Source organism: Bombus huntii, chromosome 17, assembly GCF_024542735.1.
Source record: "Bombus huntii isolate Logan2020A chromosome 17, iyBomHunt1.1, whole genome shotgun sequence".
In the NCBI taxonomy this organism is placed as follows: Eukaryota; Metazoa; Arthropoda; class Insecta; order Hymenoptera; family Apidae; genus Bombus; species Bombus huntii.
In genome coordinates this window covers 6,628,674-6,649,968 of record NC_066254.1, presented here as the reverse complement: position 1 = coordinate 6,649,968, position 21,295 = coordinate 6,628,674, and the positions used below count along the sequence as shown (strand labels likewise).

General features: G+C 37.2%; 1 protein-coding gene across 11 annotated transcripts in view; it reads right to left on the bottom strand.

The window, feature by feature from the left end:
- LOC126875181 (GDP-D-glucose phosphorylase 1-like) overlaps positions 1–21,295 on the bottom strand; it is a 41,801-nt gene that overhangs the window by 899 nt on the left and 19,607 nt on the right. For all 11 annotated transcript variants that reach the window (XM_050637935.1, XM_050637925.1, XM_050637930.1 and 8 more), the window contains one exon: positions 5,473–5,788. In XM_050637935.1, the coding sequence (XP_050493892.1) occupies positions 5,473–5,788 (316 nt within the window). The remainder of the gene's footprint in view (positions 1–5,472; positions 5,789–21,295) is intronic.

The following is a 21,295-nucleotide window of genomic DNA, read 5'->3' as shown; positions in this document are numbered from 1 at the left end:
ATAATTATGTAATTAATGATACAGACAGTTTGCTATTTCGTCATACTGAATATTAAAAAAGTTAAACAATACTTTTACAGATAATTACAAACCTTCGTATTTCTAATGGGGATAAAATGTATCGATATCATCATACGTTATAACCCAATTATTCTCTCAAAAACTAGTATAAAAGTTCCATCGTAATCTACAGAACGTTTACGTTTCAAAGAAAAATGTAAAGTAAGTGATTATTGTCTGACTGTTTATTAACGCACATTAGAACCATAAATGTGGCGAATCAAATTTTTCAGCAATCAAATAACAGCAAATTATTCTTCCACTTGTGAAATATACCGCTGTGCAGTAATAACTAACTATAACTACTACATTCACTTACTATGTAAATTAAGAACTAATATTACAACAAATATTAATAATATTTTTGACATTGATCTTGACAGTGATCTGTTGATTTCGTGATTTCCTGTTCTTCCACGTGACAACGGCAGCAATACCACGAGCAAAAGTCTTAACATCAGAAGAAGAAGCAAAAATTGCAGCATATCACGATGTTGACTTAACTATCGGAGAGATCTCTACAAAAATTAATAAGTCCACTGCATCTATTTACAATTCCCTGGAAATGCCGAAGAAGTACGGTAAAAACCACTATACTGGTGACAATACTAAATTAACAAAAGAAGATCGTTTACGAATATTCAAAGAAATTGTTATTGGGAATTTTGGACTTTCCGGTGATCGCACAACGTGCCTAAAAAATATTGTGGCAAAATAGAAGATTAAAGTAGACCAAAAAATCATTGAAACCACCTTTTGAGCAGGAGCATAAGGAGAGTAAGAATGGAATTCGTTCAAAATCACATGTCATAGCGTGAGAAGTGAAAAGATATTACATTTTCTGATGAAAAAAAATTTAATTTAGTCAGTCCAGGCAGATTTAAACATTATTGACACTCTTTGGTTAAATTTCGGTGAAGGAAGTTCGATGGTGTGGATTACATTCAGTTATTTCTAAAAAGCACCAATTTGTATGATCTCTATAAGAATAAATTCAGAACAATACATAGAGTTATTAGATGATTGTTTGATTACGATCCTTTAAGAAAGTCACGAAGAAAATGTTATCTTTCAACATTCGACAAAAGGATTGGAGACTAAAGTGGTATTCACGCTGCCCGGACTTCGAAAAGCTTAGTCGGAATGCTATCAAGAGCCGTATATAAGAGAGGCAAACAATATAATAATGTTACTATACTACAATATTTAAAAAATTAATTTGTAATATGGACTATCGAATATTGGAAATGATTAAGCGTACTAGTGGAAGTACATGTCATTAATATCATAATTTTTATGTTCTTTGTAATGATTTGGTACATTGTACTTTACGCATTACGTATTGCATATGCGTTATTTTGTTTTTATTCTTTTTGTCCTGGTTTGCGGTATATAATAGGTAAGAAAATGACAGCGTAGGACAATGATTGTAGCGCTTTTCCGATGATTTCATATGTAGTTCCTTAATATTTTCATTAAAAAACGACACTACAAAAAATGTTTCCTACATCTGGCTCATCTCCCGAAATCACTTGAATTTCGTGAAAGTAATTCTCATATCATCGCAGATCGAGAAAATATTTACGTGGCCTGTTTTAGGTGAAGCACCTTGTATATTGTGAATTACATCAGAAATATTGTTTAACAACCGTTTAAGCCTAGCTCGTTTTCAGAAAGTCTGGTGAGTGGCTAAAATAAAACCGCTTTTGAAGAAGAATAAGGATCAATCGGACCCAGTTAGTTATAGGTCCGTATCACTTTTTCCTAATATTAGCAAAATTTTTGAAAAAATCGTAAACAGAAATGTTATCAATTTTTGTCATAATAATGGTCTTATGTCAAACAAATAGTGAGAATTTCGCAACCACCACTCCTAAGAGGTCACCACCACTTCTAAGAAAACTCTACATTTGGTCTAACATAACTGAAAATAACACCCAGCCTCGAGTTTAGCTCCGATCATACACCCATAATAATTACATACAGAAACAAACCAATACTTTACAACAATCCAGAGACACTACGCAACAAAACCACCAAATGGCAAACTTTTAAAGAAATAATCGAGAGCAAAACCAACTGCAACATCCCATTGAAAACACCCGAACACATCGAACAGGCAGTAATAGCACTCACAGAAACTATCCAAGAAGCAGCATGGACGACTACTATATCTGAACCAACCAACAGACAAACGAAAATAATTCCACCAGACATACTTGAACAATTTAGAGAAAAAAGAAAAGCAAAAGCAAAATGGCAAAAACATAGAACACGAGAAAACAAAATACACCGAGACAGACTTGCAAAGGAAATAAAAAAACAAAATAAAAGTGCACAACAATAACGAATTCACAAAATTCATAGAGTCACTCTCTGCACACGAGAACTCCAACTACTCCCTGTGGGAAGTCACGAAAAAAATAAAGAAACCAACAAAACTAGTCCCACTAATCAGAAAAGCAGACAACACATGGGCAAAAAGCAGCGAAGATCAAGCTGAAGAATTTCCCAACCACCTTTACAACACATTTACACCACATAATATCAACAACAGCAACCATAATAGTCATACGGACGAGGATGCGCAAACCACTAGTACCTCAACTGACAAACACTACACCATACCCAAAACAATAGCACAAAAAATTAGAAACATAATCGAGAAAACAAAAAATAATAAAGCACCAGGAATCGACCTAATCAATGGCAAAATCTTGAAAAACTGTCCGCCAAAAGCGATAAGACAAATTACAATAATAGTTAACGTAATACTAAGAACTTGTGTGCTTTCCTAAAATTTGGAAACTGGCACAGATCATAGTGTTTCCTAAACCAGGCAAAGACCCACATCAAACTACATCATACAGACCAATATCACTACTTCCTGTGTTTTCTAAAATACTAGAGAAAATAATATACGATCGCATAAAACCAATAATAGAGAAGGAAAAATTAATACCGGATCACCAATTCGGATTCAGAAACAAATACTTCACTATAGAGCAAATGCACAGACTGGTCAACGAAATAATACTAGCACTAGAAAACAAGAAATACTGTACAGCCGTCTTTATGGACATAGAGAAAGCATTCGACAAAATAAACCACAATAGCCTTCTACAAACAATCAGGAAACAATTCCCGGAGCAAATATACCAATTAATAAAATCTTACTTAAGTAGCAGAACCTTCGTAATAAAAATCAAGGACTCTGAAGTACTCCGAAGTCAAAGACATCAAGGCAGGGGTTCCGCGAGGAAGCGTTTTAGGACCAATACTATACACGCTATACACGGCCAACATATCAACAACTACCAATAGCAAAATACTGACATTCGCGGACGACACAGCCGTACTAGTCAGGCACACTAACCCAGAAACAGCAGTCAAATTACTACAAGAACATATCACAAAAATAGAAAAGTGGTTGCAAGTTAAACAAATTAAAGTAAACCCCGAAAAATGCAACCACGTTACATTCACACTGCGAAAACAGATACCACCAAACATTATACTGAACGGCACGCACATAATACAAACAAGGCAAGTCAAATTGCTAGGACTCCACCTAGAAACACAACTCGAATGAAAACAGCATACTAAATCAATAACAGACAGAATACAGACAACAAGGACACAAATGCATTGGCTAACAAGTCGAAAATCGAAATTAAGCATGGAAAATAAATTAAAAATATACAAAACGATCATAAAACCAATCTGGACGTACGGAATACCACTATGGGGAGACAGCAGCAATGAGCCATATAAACAAAATAGAGACAGTACAAGCTAAAATTCTTAGAACAATAGTAAACACCCCATTGTACCTTAGAAACGAGGATATATAGAAGGACCTGGGAATACCAACGGTCATAGAGGAAATTAGCAGACACGCAGGAAAATATAAAGAAAGAATAGGAACACACCCAAACCGGCTAGCTGTGGAAACAATCAACGCCTCAAACATGGATAGAAGACTGAAAAGGAAACACCCAACAGACCTCACAAAGGACACAACCTAACCAACACGAAATGGTATCCCACCTGGGGCAGTCACCCACATGATAATCTAACAGCTAAAAAACTCTACCAAATGTCCAAACTGGACAAATTGTGAATGTAAACAATTAAATAAAAAAAAAAGAAAAGAAAAAAAAATTTGGGATTTTTAGTTTTCTCAAGCACTGAAGCTGAGATGTAGTTGTTGTCCGTGATACTTGTAGCGTTGGCTGTAGATGTCGCTGCTGAGGTACTGCTATTTTTCTTCTAATTTAGATGCGTGGAAGAAAGGTAGGACACGGGCGCCGGGGTTCGAACCCGAGTCCCGAACATTCGTGACCTAAGGCGCTAACCACTGCCCCACCGTGGTCCGGTTGTAGTTACTGTCGAGTGACGGTATTTGTTGTCGAGTTCCGCCACAAAGCCATAGGTAAAAGACTGCGACGAAGTCAGACCATAAACAGTAGACAGGCGACGTTGGCTTCGGGATTTTTAGTTATTGGGTAACACAGCTAGCGTGCGGATCTGGACCAACTCAAATTGTATTCTTGCTTATAATTACACTTCTGCATTAAAATATATTTTCTATCTCACAATTCATCCACGAGTTTCTCTGTTTATACATCAAATAACCTCAACAATAATAAACATTTTTTACAGCCCATCGATACTAACGCGCAATACGCTGCCATGGACACATACAGCTATGGATTGAGTTCATTGTACCGATCATTTTTTGCGAATATCTCGGAAACTAAGCGAGACCGTCGATTACGTATTTAGGAAAAATCGGTGGTGAAGTAGCTTTTTTGCAGTTTGACAATTCAGTCTTTTCTTTGAGGTATATTATAATTTACGACCGACCTATTTCAATATTGCCACGTGAATGTTTCAAGTGAAATTTCCGTAGGAAATGAATTTCTACCACATTTTTGAGATTTTCTACAACTGCGGAACATCAGCGTGTGAGCAGCACATTTCCTCTGACAGCGGTCTCCTGTAATGGTTGCAGATCCTGCAACTGGATCCGCATACAGGTAGCTGTGGTCACAACGGAATAACTATAGCGCGTTGTTTGAACGTACCTCAACTTTGTGCTTATGAAAACCGTACCTGGTAAGGCTTCGCGCCAGGTACAGATACGTGAAGAAAATAATAATGTATTTGCTATCGTAATCTAAAATCTCCGAAAAGTTTTCTATCTTATTCGGGATACCATTTTGTTAATTTATTTTCATCTCGACACAAGTTATAGATTAACTTAGGTATCATTTTTAAAAAATTATAGATTGTGGCTACTAAGTATAAAATATAATATGAATGAACAATAATTTTTTATGAATATACTAGGAAACTGATAAGAATATGATTAGGAATATATACGTATATATAGTAACAATTACTCACATTTCATTGACAAGTGTCCAAAAAGTTCGCAAGCTGCCAGATTAAACGCATGAATATCTTTTGCACCTTGAGTAGATTTTCTGGCCCAAATATAAATTCTTACGTCTCTGTACTCCTCTTTATTTTCTTTAATATTTGATTTACCTCTCGTAATATATATATTGTGTGCTATTTGTTTATTTTGCAAATAGTCTATTATCAAAAATGCCCAATTAACAAAGTCATCCATATTCTGGACATTGGAATACTTTATACAAAATCCTTTTGCTGGGTAGTTTCTTAATATTTGTATAGGCCCTGCATGTTCTTCAAGATCCTGAAAAATAGTACTAGTGTAGATAATAATGTTATACAATAACAAATATCAGTGTTAACGAAGCTATATTTAAAAAAAAAATTACAAAAGTTGCAATAAGTAAGCAAAGAATTTAGCCTTTTATCCATCAGTAACATATAATAATTGTTATTTAGATTTTCCGGCATCTATTTGAAGAAGGTTTAATATCTGATGGACATTACAATTAGTTACACTAACACGTGACGTTATATATCAATAACGTAACGATATATCAATTGTTAATCATCTTCACCATTAAAATGTAATTAAGAAAAGTGAAAGATAAAATGATTGTTTTATATTGTTCTCGTTAATGATATTAATTAGATTAAGTTGCATTTTTTTGTTAATACTATCAACATATGTCAAGAAATATACTGGATGAGTAGTAAAAATGATTGTAGTAAGAAAGTTTAAAAGAAGATTGTAACGAAACAAATTATGAAATAGTATTGTTAAAATTATTACAATTGAAAATCAGTTTACTTTCTGAGAGATTTTCCTAATTACATGTTAGCATGTTTCTATACATCCAAAATAAATATTTGAGCAGATGACTATCTTCTTGTACACCATTTACAATAGGAGGTGCAGCTACAAATTTCTTTTACTTGGGATGATAAATTTGGTCCCACAAATAATTTTTATATCATTAATAACCATATATTTATTACATATTTTCTATTTTTCACAGAGAATGTTACAAATAACGAGTCAGAAGCTTTTAAACAATTTGTACATTTTTAGCTCAGCATTTGTACATTTTAGACTCAGCTCCCTTATCGCGATAGTCAAACAAACGTAGTAAAGCTGTTGTCAAACTTTAACTAAAGTCTTATTTAAACCAAAGTCTTCCGTTGCTGAAGAATTATGATATTATTTCAACATCTCTTGTATTTTCTCTCCTGGTATAACCAGCAACCACGAAGAAGTCAGCCGATTTCCGTTTTCAAAATATTAGAACCAAACTTCCAGAATTTCAAGTCTACCAATAATATTTCAGCGACGCGGAAGACTGGCGAAAGTAACAATTTGACTTTAAATTACGCAAAAGCTATTACATTTGCAACAAAAACTTTCATACCACAAACTTACATAGCTACATGACATTATCGAGTGACAGCAATTTCGCTTTATGAGAAATAATATCCAAGCTATTAACCCCTTAACCTACGATTTACGTTCGAGAATTTTGGACCGAAAACGTAAACAAGCTATTACATATTACATTATATATTATATTTGGCCCGATCATCATACATCATACCACTGCCCGTTTACATTTGACCCGATTATCGTACTACGGGCTATGCCCGCAGTTGTAGGTTAAGGGGTTAATAAAAAGATAGAAATCGAAGAGAATGTTACAATCGTCCTATACCCCGCGGCGTACGTTTTATTTGCTTTGCTGAAATTATACGAATTATTGTATACAAGGCAATAATACTCCTTATTTTCTTCATGATTACGTTATTCATTTGTATTCTTCCTCTTGATGTTTTTGATGCGAAGTCTCAAATAACTGGCGATCAGTCAGGTTGCAACTGATCGCTTGATATCACAAACCGTGAACGATATTAACGCTCAAGGTGGAGGTAAATTAAAGATACCGAGTAGTAGTACGTTTAGTTGATTTATTTGCACTCTGTACATGAAGAGAAGCTAGCAAGTTAAGATGCAGAGTAATGTTGTGTTTAGTTGATTTATTTCCAGTGTTTAGTATACACGGAAAGAGTCACTAGCAAGTTAAGATGTTGACCGATTGAAGATTGGAAAATTATCATCCTTCGGTGATGATGGTGCTGTCGCCGAGGAAAATTAGTGATAGTTGTATCTAACGCACGGAACCAGCGGATTCGTTGATGGTCCAGATCGCAAAGAGTTAATAGCCACGCATCCATAAGCCAACACAGTTCACATTGTGATGAACTTTCTGGCCTATACCTTCCCCCCTTCAAACTGCTCGCGAATCCGTGAGTGTTCGGACGCGTACACTTGCTGTCGCAATCGAACGACAAAGACTAACCTGCGTCACGTACATGCTCATGCTTGACCAATCTTCATAGTTCAGCTTTCATAGTTATTGTTGAGAATTGCGGATCGTAATCGCCGAAATAAATATGTAGTAACGTTTACATTACACGTAGAGATGATAATAAAATAATTTTGTATTTATTTAATGTGTGATTCACAAGATATTTATAGATAACCATTGCACACGTTTCAGTACTCTTCTAGTCTCACTCTTTACTATGCGTACGAAACAGTGACATTCGTCTGTTCTACGCTGCGCACGCATATACTCACACATATACTCATACACATACTTATATCATACTCATATACATATGTCGGAGATGAAAGAACACCGGAGCCTTTGGAATTTTGGATAATCCCGCAACATTGTAACCTAGAGTCTACTATAGCTGTAATTGAACAATTGTAGTTATTCAATCCGATTGTAATTGTTCGAGAGTTGTGATAGTGAGCTTGGGCTCGAGGCGACAGTCAGTCGCCGAACGTAGCCGCGGTCACGGGATGAACGCTTTGCCTAGCAAAGGTATGGAGTAATTCTATAGCTCTCCTTAAAGGAAATATTCGTGGCGACACGCGACAGCAAACATTCCAACGGTTTCTGTCCCGTGGCTCGCCACACGCAGACCCTATTCTTCGAGTAAGATGATTGCCACATGTCGATGCGTCTCCGCAGTACATGTTCGGCTAGCCCGAGGGCCCGTTATAAATCTTAAGATTTAGTCAACTAAAGTCCATCAAACAGACAAACAATCTTTGTCCCCACTACGGGAAAATAGGGGAGACCAATTTTTCAACGAGCGGCGTCTCCCACTAGCAACTTTCCCTCGAGGGCGGCTAGCATCTTTTTCTAACCATCGGTATGGAGATTGACCAATTAGCAGCAACGTCAATTTCCCTTACATTCTGAACGAAGGCTTTTCTCGACGAATCCGATGATCTTGTGTCCTTAGACACACCCCATTATAGCTTTCCTCTGTGGCATCATCGGGACGGGAAAGGCATTCTCGTTCGCGATCTCACTGATGAAAGGAGTAACCCTTTACGACCAGTGAATATCACGCATCCGACTTAGATTTTGTGAGTACGTTCATCTATCATCCCGTCGACAGCGGATTCGTTATTGAACCTAGGATCATTGTCATTAGTTTCTCGAGTGCCTAACTACCACGGTTACTTGTCCGGTTCTATAATAATCGTATTTGCACTAGTCAATGTCTTCTCTATTGCATAACGACGACGTGTAACCCAAACGAAGATTCGTTTCACGCCCCTAACCCTAATTCTAATGTAAACCCGACACATATATGTGAATCATTACTGCGCGGCTGATCCGGTGTAGCGCACAAAACTACATATTTCAATTCACCTCCTTAATTTTGTCCTACATATTCATTTCCTTTTAATTTGTTTTATTCACATAGATCGTAAATTCCCTCTTCAATTTTTATTGTAGAGCTTAAACGATAATTTTACCTTTTGAATAACTTATACTGTTTATAGACCAATCAACCCATTTTAAGAAGTAATCCGAATTGTACTTACACTTCTGTATTAAAATATATTTTCTATTTTACAATTTATCCACGCGTTCCTCTGTTCATACATCTAATAATCTCAACACTAAGTAAGTCTACTTCTACTAAATCTTTTATCGCAAATTTGTTTGACAATTTGTTTTTAACCACATCGATTTTCCTTTAATTTTTCCCCACATATCAATAAGTCATCTACAAATACAACTAAGTATACATCATTAATCTCATACTTTACATAGAGATAAGAATCACTCTCGCTTCTTTGAAATTCTAATTTTTTCATATAATCGTCGAAACAATCATACCAAGCTCTTGAACTTCCACACAATCCATATAATGCCTTTGATAACTTAGATACTTCCCCGCTTTTGTCGTCGTAACCCATAGATTGTTTTACAAGTATTTCCGACTTTACAGCTCCGTTTAGGAATGCTGTCTCTACATCCATTTGCATAATTATTGAACCATATTGACAGCAATAAAATAATAGTAATTTCAACGCCTGCATTTTTTTTACTGGAGAGTATAAATCTTCCAGTACTTATTTTTGTTGGAAGCCTCGAACAACTAGTCTCGCTCTCTGACGATTATCAGATTTATTCGTATATGTCCATTTCAAATATAATATTTTCTTGTGTTTTAGTTTCTCTACTAATTGTCAAGTTTTATCTTTAATTAAACAATTCATTTCTCGATCCATTGCTTCTTTCTGTGAATCGCTGCCATCTCACTTAAAGTCTCTTCATGGATTTTAGGACTATCTGCGCTAACTACATTCACGTAAATGAGATATGAGCTCGTTTGGCCGTATCTTTGAGGTTTCTTTCTTTCCCGTTCTGACTGTCTCAAATCATTTCCTTTATCATCAAGTTTCCCTTCTGATTTGTTACTTAAGTTCCTGTCCTTTTTTGTTTCAACTTTTTCCGCAGAGGTCTCCGTCCGCGTGTTACCCTCGCTCCGAACCGAACCGAAAACCCAACTTTATTTATATAATCAAGAAACAATTATAAACTTCACTTTTTGATTTCAATGTATAGATCTATGCGCCTTTACTGTAGTGGCCTATAAATGTCAAAAAATATTTTGATCCATCATATCCGGTATTAGTGTGAGACCCATTTAATCCTTTCGCCACTGGAGGTTTCTCCGGCGAGGCGCTCCCGCTGAACGAGCCGCCGTGCCAAAACTGTTGAAATGTTATTGTTATTTCCTTGTATATAATAACTTAAAAGTTGGTGAATTAATTCCAGGTGAAATTTTGCCATTGATATTTGTTTGTCAGTTTTTAATTCATATAAACAATAAGAGTTCCAAACACACATATCTATTAAATGATAAAAATATTTTTATACAACTTCATACTTTTTCGCTCTGAATGAATGGTGTTGATAACCATGTCCGTTTTGTCCACAGTTCCCATCAACCGACTATAATCGACAATACGCTCTGCTTTTTTAATCATTTCTTGCGTGCGATAATGACGTTTCGTGTGAACAAATTTTTCATTGTGGAAAGAACGCAACATATACACTTTCCTCTTGTCACACCATTTCATTGCTAATAAAAGACTTGAGGAGCGGAAACTCGCTTCACCCATTTTTAATTTTTTCTGGGTAATTGGGGTGCCCTTTCGCCTTTCCTTTACAGTTCTATAGGTTCCATTTTTATATAAAAAGATAAAAAGTGCTGGGCTTATGTACCAATTATCCAGATACAATGTATGGGCTTTGCCTAAATAAGGTTTCAATAGTTACACGACTATAGTCTTTGATTCGCAGATAATTTCATTTTCGCTGCTTACAGTACTCAATGATCCACTATAAATAATAAGACCCTGTACATACCCAGATTGGGTATCACATAAAATAAAAAATTTTATCCCAAATCTGTTTTTTTTTTTTAGAGGGAATGTATTGTTTAAACGATAACCTTCCTGTACAAAGGAGTAAATCCTCATCAAGGTACAAGTTTTCGAAAGGGTAAAATGCCTTCTGAAAACTTTGTCTGGGCGTATCGCAAATTTGCCGTATTTTATTGCTGTATTCATAACTCCTCCAAAAATTTTGCTCTTGAACAATTCATCGTTAGACCAATATTCACAATATGACACTTTTTTATTTCGTGGCATTAATAATTTGATGGCGAGAAAGCAACAAATTTCTGGAAGAGAAGTGTTTCGGGAATTTATCGCATTAGCATCTTGATCAATTCTGCTCCGATAATCGTTTGTCGTGTCAACAATGAAATTTATAAAATTTTCAGAAGAGAACAATTGAAAAAAATCTAAAACTGGTGCCGAATAACTAATTGATATTTTTATTCCCGAATGCTCACAATTAAATTTATGAATATTTGGCCGGAATAATTCGTTAGTCCATGTAATTTCTCTGGTATCTTTTCCACATTCAGTTGAAGTGTTTGAGGTATTTCGTCCGCGAGAAAGAAATGAGGCAAAACAAAATACTAACGCTACATGTCCAGAGTAAGATACTTGATGTGTAATAACTTCAATCACTCGTCGTATGTACAGTACACGGCATTTTACAAAGAGCAATTATTTCGCCCATAGTACGTCAGTGACATTTTATGCAGAGCGACTGTAGTCGCCCGTAGCAGCGAAAGGGTTAAATCGGTATGTACCAATTCTAAAATTTCGTGTGCTTTACTGCGGTTATTTTGGAAAGGCAAAATGTGCATTTTATTCTGGATGCAGGTTCCACATTTCAATTCTATTCTGTTCACAATTTTCTGGCATTCCCTCAATTAAGTTTTTCTTACATGTCGTATTTAAATAATTAAAACTATTACATGTCCCAAGATTCTGTGAAATTTATCTTTTAGTGTCATCTTTTACATTTTTTGCATGAGACTCTTGCCTTTCAATATAACTATTTATTTTGTATAAACCATGTTCTTTGAATGCAATTCCTATCAAGTTATTGTATTTGTTATAAATTTTTGACGTATTTCTTACTGAAGTAATCTTATTTTCACCCATTACTCTAGCATAGCTAATTAAGTATTTGTCTATTTCTTCTAAGTAAAATACATTGGCTATTGTGATTTTAATTTTCATTTTGTTTACTACAAAGTCAAAAGTTTTCTAACTTTTGCTCCTTTTAAAATTCGTCCGTCTCCAATTTCCACATTTTTTATTCTGCTACGGCTGATATGCACGTCCTTGTCACTTCGCTCTACTACTGGTTCCATCTTTCCACGTGTTTGTGCAAATTCTCACTATGTAACCGTATTTTCCACAGCCACGGCACTTTATGTCCTATTTTTCAACGTTAAATACACTCGACCTTTTCTTGTCACTTTCAATCTGCCCTCGCGTTTCCCACATAGTAATTTTATTTTTTAGAAATTTACAAATGCGATCACTTTTTTCAATAAGTCGATTAAATCACCGATATATCTCAATGGGTCTGGTAGCGTTTTCCGCATGTAGTCTAGCTTTTCACGCTCACTTACATTTGCACCAGCACTTTTTAACTCGTTAATCGTTTTTTCAAACTCCGTGAAAAATGAATTTGAATCTTCAAAGCCTCTCAATTTCTTTCTGTCGAGTCTATTTCTTATGTAAATCTGCAATGCTGTTGTTTCCTTCAAATACATTTCATCAAATTTTCTCATTATTCTTAAAGCAGGGTCACCAACAAATTCCAATTGTTCATTTGTTATACTACAATAGATGGAGTTCATCGCTTTTAGGTTCAATAGGCTTGCGTATCTGTGTCCACTTTCTCTCGTATAGTCAGTTTATCACACTTTTTCCATTTTAAACACAATAACATCTTTTCTTCCATATCTTGTAATCACGTCCGTCGAATATTTGAAGTTTGATTTCATCCTCCTTTCACATCTTGATTCGTTTTGTATTTTCACCCCTTTTTCTCTTTTTTCACAAATAATTTTCTATAATACCCAGATTTCTTTTATTTGTTCTGCCAATAGCCTTTTTACCTTTTCAGGACTTATTTTCAAGCTTTTTAAATCAAGTTCTATGTATTCATTCCCGGTTACACGTAGTTCCATAACCTTAAATTCCGGCAACCAGGAACTTTTGTTACCATGTTGAGAATGGTGAATCTTAGTCGACGAAATAAATGTATAGGAACACACAAATTACACGTAGAAGTGATATTAAAATAGTTTGATATTTATTTAATATGTGATTTACAAGATATTCGTAGATACACATTGCACGCATCTCAGCATTCTTATTTGTCGTACCATCCTTTTTACCGCCATGCGTACGAAACAGTTGCATTCTTCTGTTTTACAAGACGCTGCGCACGCACATACCCCACACTACTCATACTCATATGTGTGTAACTGCGTCCAGAGTGTTATAACGGAGAGTCGATGAGGAATCTGGCTCTTTCTCTGTTTCTTCGTTACAATACGATTGACGATAATCTTCCGGTAGTGATGCAGTTGACTCTAGATCGTTTTTTCTGTTTTCTTCGTTGTTTGGTTTACTTGAGGTGGGACCTTTCCTTGGTTGGTGAATAGAAAATTTTGGGAGCAGCAAATCTCGGCTGCGTGTCCGATTCGTTAATACTTGAAACATTTATTTTCATGCGGTCACCTGATGGTTGGTTAGATGACTGAGTAAAAGTTCGTGGTCGTGGATCGGTAGTATTTCGTTTCGATACTGGCGTAGTGTTGTCAGCGGTTGGTAACACGGTTTACTTCTCGTAACCATTGTCCTCTGTCGACTAGTAGTCGTTGGGCGAGGTTCAGGTTCCTCAGATCGCTGGCTATTACCATCTGTGCTATTTCGTATCGTAAATTGAGCAAATATGTCTTAAGTGTTTCGCATTCTTCAATATCCATAGCTACGCGTCGTTCAGTTGGCGTGTGGTTTTCGTTTTGAACTGCTTAATTTAATTCATTGAGCTGTTGTCGGAACCTGGAGTTGAAAGATTATACGCTTTCTGCTGCTCCTTGTTTTAAATTTTTCAATTTGTTCCAGCAATTACTAATAGCGGTTAGTGCTGATACGTGTTGTCTTAAACATGATTATAAGTCTTCAAGCGAGTTGATCTTTAGATAGCGTATGTTTCGATGAGTATAAGGTGTAACAATAGTTCTCCGTCACTTGCCTTGCACACTTTGTCATGGCTCTCACTTTGCCGATTGATAGGACAAAGTCTTCCACAATTACGTCGTCTCGACCCCGTAGTGTCTCAGCAATACGTATGGCCTTTTCTGCTTGGACGCCTTGTTCTTCGTCGCAGTCGTTTCTTGGTCTGATTGTGACATGACTAGTTTTACTTCGTAATCTCTGTAAAGCGTCTGATTCTTGTCAAGCGGTTTCTAAATGGGTGGTCATCTGTGACTGGTCGATTCCGGTGTCGTATTTCAGATCCATGGTTTTTGCAAGATTACTATTTCTAAAGCTTCTAAACTCGTGAGTTAGGCTTTGAAATTGTTCAATCAAAGTAGCAATTAGTTCGCGTTGCTTTTCGGTACTCTTGTTAGTTGGATTTATGTTGAGAGGTATGATACTTGCAGCAGAAGAAGAATCACTACCTTCAGAACGTATTTCGGCTCTACTGTTTCCATAGTGTGCCAAAACCAATTTACCATTCTTTTGACCAATTAGGTGTCCATGATCCTTCGCTGTAGAATCCGTGAAGTTCCCGTTGAAGTTTCCTCTTGTTATTGCACGTTGTCTTGACAGCTATAATATTTAGGAGGATGTATTTTTTAAAATTACTTAAAACGAAATTGATGTAATATCTGTTTCCCTTTCAAACGTTTTTTAAATACGAAAGATCGGAATCAAATCTTTTGTGTCTTTTTTCATTTAGCGATATTGTTAAAATTATTTTTATTGTTGCAAAATCATGTTATCTTGATTAATAAATTATTTCTATATAAAATATTGATCGTTAAACTTTGAAGTAAATTGTACTAAATAAGAACATGATCTCAACATAACATATGAATAAGAATAAAATAAATAATAAGATGTAAGAAAAATAATAATTTTTACATATGCTGTAAGCTCAGTCCCAAGATATGAGCCAATGGATCTGCGGTTGAGCATGGCACCTTCTGCACGTTACATCCATATATTTTTTCTTTGCCCGTGTCAAGGTGGTTTTGGTGCCAAAGGTGTTCGTACGGAATCGCAAGGCATCGATGAAGCGGGATGGTTTTAATAGTCAACCACACATTGCCATGTTTTTCTTTAGCGAAGTCAGCTACTCCTTGATCTTGACTTCTTAGTTCGGCCCATTGTTTAATGTGTTGGCCTTTAAATCTTTTACTGGCCTTCTCAATGTCCTCGGAGGTGGCCGGCCAATTAATCCTCAGGGAGGCTCTCCAGGTATCTGTGGAGCTCGTCCACTCGACACTGTGCTTCCCTCTCATCTTCACCAAGCAAGACGATGTCATCAACAAAGGCCAGCACAGGAATCTCATGTCTTTCATTTATATTTATGCCACCGGTCTTCCTATTGATTATTTCTATCAGCGGCTCAAGGCACAGATTAAATAGCAGCGGTGATAACGGATAACTCTGCTTAACCCCCCTGAGGATTTCAACCTCGACCCCTATATTATCCTTCGTTTTAGTAATCACTTTACAATTTTGATACATTTCAATAATTATGTCATTTATAGGGGTCGGTACGCCCTTTCTCTCCAGGCAAGGTCTGATTGCCGAACAGGGTATGGTGTCGAAGGCTTTCGAGATGTCTACAATAGTGAACACCCCGTGTCGATGTCTTTTACAATGATCTAAAGCTGCGTTCATTAATTCTATATTTATTTTGCACCCGCTTTCTGATGTAAACCCCTTCTGCCTTATATCCTGGGTGATATCACTCCTGAGCCGTCCGTCGAAGTTCGACGAGAACATTCGACTTAAAACTAAGCCAATTGTAATTGGTCGCTAATTTTCAACAATGCTAGCATCTTTATTGGACTTCGGAATTAATGTAGTCCTATTCTCCTTCCACGAGGTCGGAAAGTAGGAACTATACCATAGCATGTTGAAAAATTTGGCGAGTATAATAGGCAGGCCAGGTATTAATAGATTTTCTTTCAATAGCCCATCTGGTCCTGCCGCAGACTTCTTCCTTATATTCTTTATTTTGTCCTCGACTTCCCCGACGGTAGTCGGCCCGAAGTAGTCACCTAGCGGCAATTCTGGGGCACTATTTTCTAATATTATCGGATTTATGGGGCCAGTTCTCCCCCATAGATCATGTAGGGGTGTGACTTGGGTAGGCGCTCCAAAGGTGCTCCTGCGCCACGAGCAACCATAATTCTTGATCTCTTAATCAACCAGGTTGATTTTGAGTGTCACTGGTATCAATACTGATGTTAGCATGTGCGACCTTAAGAGAGTCATAGTTACTCCCGCCACGGAGTTGGCCCCGCAACTCTTAACACGTTCGTCGCCCAGCGTGATTCGGTTATGTTTCCTGCGGGGCCCAAATCCGACCACCGATACGCTGAACGTAAATAGAACGATAAGCGGGAATTCACTGTTTATCGCCTTCGATTCATTGTAAAGAAAAGATTATTTAGTTCTGAAATGGAGAAAGTGATAAGCTTTCCAGCTAGAGTATTCCGAGGGATCTCATGGCAGATATCTCAAATCTTTCATTTATATACATGGAGCATACTTGTCATATAAACATCATTGTTATCGATGATCTCGTCTTATAAAAGTTCTAGAGCAGATTCTTCATGTGCCTTTGCTGCACTTACTTATTGAATATATAGTACATTGGTATTGTACATGCGAGAGTGAGGAAACGTAGAGTGAACACACACGTGTATGTATCCTCTCCCTAGTATGTATCTCTCCTAGTGTAGGAGCGTCAAATGATAGCGAGAACCGTTGGGCAAGAGCGATGGGCTTTTGTAAGTGCTATAGACCTCCTGCGAGAACGATATCTTAAAAAGAGCAACACGCAAAGAGTAGAGAAGAAGTGTTCAAGGCTAGATCCAAATATGATACAATGCTGAAAAACTAAAATTAATACATGGTTAATGGTTCTGTTGATTTTGCTGGTTGGTTTGTTTGGGGGATTTAATCAGTGAATGAATTTCATTAAGTGAAGAAAAGTTCGAGCCGTTTATGGAAAAGATCACGACACCAAAGGTTAAGTAAGAAAACAATAGGAAGATTTCGAACAAGTAGAATAAACAAAAAAAAAATCAATATGAAAAGAAAGGAAATCACGATTCCAGTTTTTGATAGAGAGGACTACAGTATGTAGAAGAAAAGAATTACGATGTTTCTGAAGCTTAAAAAATGTGATACTGTCGTAATTAGAGAAAAGACTAATACAGATAATGCAGATTGGGATAAAAACGACTTGAAGTCTTACAGCGTAATCTTAAATAAGCAGCTAGAATTTATTAGTGAGAAACAAACGGCATATGGAATAATGAAAAAGTTAGACGAGATGTATTTGAAGGAATCTATAGCACTACAAATTGTATGCAGAGATAGAGTGGAAAAGATAAGGCTTGATAAGCTAGTAAATGTATGAAAAAATGTGGGTGCACAAGTAGAAAGAAAAGGAAAGCTGATTTACATGCATTTTACCCGAAGCATATAACTATATAGGAGATCTGGTAAATGTCTTGAAGAAAGAAGATCAAACAGTAGCGTATGTGAAAAATAAAATCGAAATAGCTGAAATGGAAAATAAATCTGATCATGGAGAAAGAAGAACTAACGCATTTGCTGCAAAAAAAGGAAGATGCTTCAAATGTGGGAAAGCAGAGCATTTTGTGAGAGTGTCAAAGTGGCGTCCAAGCGGGAGGCAGTAACGGTTATTGGCGCGGATCAACACGGGCTAGTGGTAGAGGAAGGGAAAACAGAGGCTATACGAGCAGGAGACGCGAAAACTCCCATCGTCAACAAGTAGCCGGCACGAGCGAGCAGAGCAACTCAGGGGTAGACGCATGAATCACAGGCTCATAATATGGTAATGGGATGGTCCTGTGTCCTAAATGTCCTGCAGAATCACGGCCATAGAGGCAGCGACCATCTAGTGTGCCAGGCGCAGAGGACAGTGGTAGGATAGGCACTTCTGATCTGCACCCGGCGGCAGCCCTTCCACAGAGCTCAGGACCTTATGATATAAACCTACCCAGAATCCGCAGTCCACACATTCTAAAATCCGAATTTTTTATCTTACTTATGAAATGTTCGAACTACGACGCGAGATCACCGGTGACCTGTTAATTTCGTGATTTCTTGTGTTTCCTACGTGACAAAATTGGCAATCCCTGCCAGGGTTCACTCAACCCATCAAGAAGAAACTTCAACGGGAACTTCACGGATTCCACAGCAAAGGACCACAGTCACCTCCTTGGTCAAAAGAAGGATCAACAAAGAACAATGGCAAATTGGTTTTGGCACACTATGGAAACAGTAGAGCCGAAATACGTTCTGAAGGTAGTGATTCTTCTTCTGCTGCAGGTGTCATACCTCTCAACATAAATCCAACTAACAGGAGTACCGAAAAGCAACGCGAACTAATTGCTACTTTGATTGAACAATTTCAAAGCCTAACTCACGAGTTTAGAAGCTTTAGAAATAGTACCGATGAAAACATTAAAAGTATAAAATAATTTAAGGAAACTAGCGATAGAAACCGCGCTAAAGAAATAGTAATCTTGTAAAAACCATGGATCTGAAATACGACACCGGAATCGACCAGTCACAGATGACCACCCATTTAGAAACCGCTATCGATAACGTAACAGATGACGAAACTGACGGATCAGACGCTTTACAAAGATTACGAAGTAAAACTAGTCACGTCACAATCAGACCAAGAAACGACTGCGACGAAGAACAAGACGTCCAAGCAGAAAAGGCCATACGTATTGCTGAGACACTACAGGGTCGAGACGACGTAATTGTGGAAGACTTTGTCCTATCAATCGGCAAAGTGAGAGCCATGACAAAGTGTGCAAGGCAAGTGACGGAGAACTATTGTTACACCTTATACTCATCGAAAGCATATCCGACGACGGGAAAAGAAACATACGATATCTAAAGATCAACTCGCTTGAAGACTTATAATCATGTTTAAGACAACACGTATCAGCACTAACCGCTATTAGTAATTGCTGGAACAAATTGAAAAATTTAAAACAAGGAGCAGCAGAAAGCGTATAATCTTTCAACTCCAGGTTCCGACAACAGCTCAATGAATTAAATTAAGCAGTTCAAAACGAAAACCACACGCCAACTGAACGACGCGTAGCTATGGATATTGAAGAATGCGAAATACTTAAGACATATTTGCTCAATTTACGATACGAAATAGCACAGATGGTAATAGCCAGCGATCTGAGGAACCTGAACTTCGCCCAACGACTACTAGTCGACAGAGGACAACGGTAAGTGTTACGTCGGGCGACACTCTACCTAGACCAGGCCACACACCGCGGGCCAGACGGGAACCAGATGTCCGCGCATCCTTACTGCATATACTCAATAGTCTTAAGGACCCATCGTAAATCTTAGGAATTCGCTAGCTAAGGTCCTTCAGACCGGACAAATGTCGTTTTTCTAAAGAGTATTGTCTACTACGGCTTGACACGGGAAAGTTAGTTTTTCTCACGTACGATGCTTCCCACTAGCAACTTCCTACGGAGGGCGGCTTCCTAGTCCACCAACCTTCGTTTATCCAATCAGAAGCAATGTATACTGCCCTCACTTTTCTAACCACAATGTCATGAGCACATCCGATGGTCCCGTGCGCTAGACACACCCATCGCTAGCTTTCTTCCGGCACAGCATCGTCACTGTACCTTATTTCTTCTTTGTTGAAGTGGTCATCACTTATAAGAAAACTCTACATCTGGTCTTTTTAGTTTTCTCAAGCACTGAAGCCATCGACAGCGCGTAGACAAAAGCCTGCGACGAAATCAGACCGTTAACAGTAGATAGGCGACGTTGGCTTCGGGGTTTTCAGTTATTGGGTAACACAGCTAGCGTGTGAATCTGGACCAGCTCAAATTGTATTCTTACTTATAATTACACTTCTATTTAAATATATTTTCTGCCTTACAATTTATCCACATGTTTTCTCTGTTTACACACCGAATAACCTCAACATTCTTCAACGCTAGAAAAGTCAACTTTACTTATTCTACAACGCTAGAAAAGTAAACATGTCAGTAACGGGTTAGTTCAGCTTTGTCTTTTCCCTTATTGCTACGTCAACTATAACAAAACTATACGAGTCTTGCTCTATCACCAACGAATAGTGTGCCATTGTATCGCGTCTCTATACGCTAAATCATTATCGACGATATATATCATAAGCAACGGTGTAACTTAAGTGTTAAAATATAAATTTATAACCCTGTGAATTACAGTGTTATACCCTCCCAAGCACTCTTATTATCTTAACGGAAATCGGGGGATCGATCAACTCGTGGTGTCGATTATTATAATCGTAACGGGAATTTACGACTCCCGTTGACGTGGTTCCTCGCGATTGCGTCTCCCCGTGATTGGTCGAAAATACAGTATAACATGCACTAAAGAACTAAACTGAGTCACAGCTCAAGTGAATCCATACTTTCCGCTTTTGTGTAAATAACCATTTATTATCATAAACAGTAACGAATATGAAAATGAACATAAGATATACAATTATCATGCTTAGAGGATGCGTAAGAAATTTTTTCGTAATATGAACGTTTTCATTTATTTGTAACAAAAAGAATTGATTGACTCAGTTTAACACTTCGTTTTCAACAATGTAATGTTTCAGTTTCAATATATTTATTAGCATTTCGACTATAACTCATTTGCTTGTAAAATAGCATTAATACATCTTGCAGTACTCTCCACTAGGATTTGGCAATAATCCGCAAATATTTATTCCTATTGTTTCCGTATTCTATCATG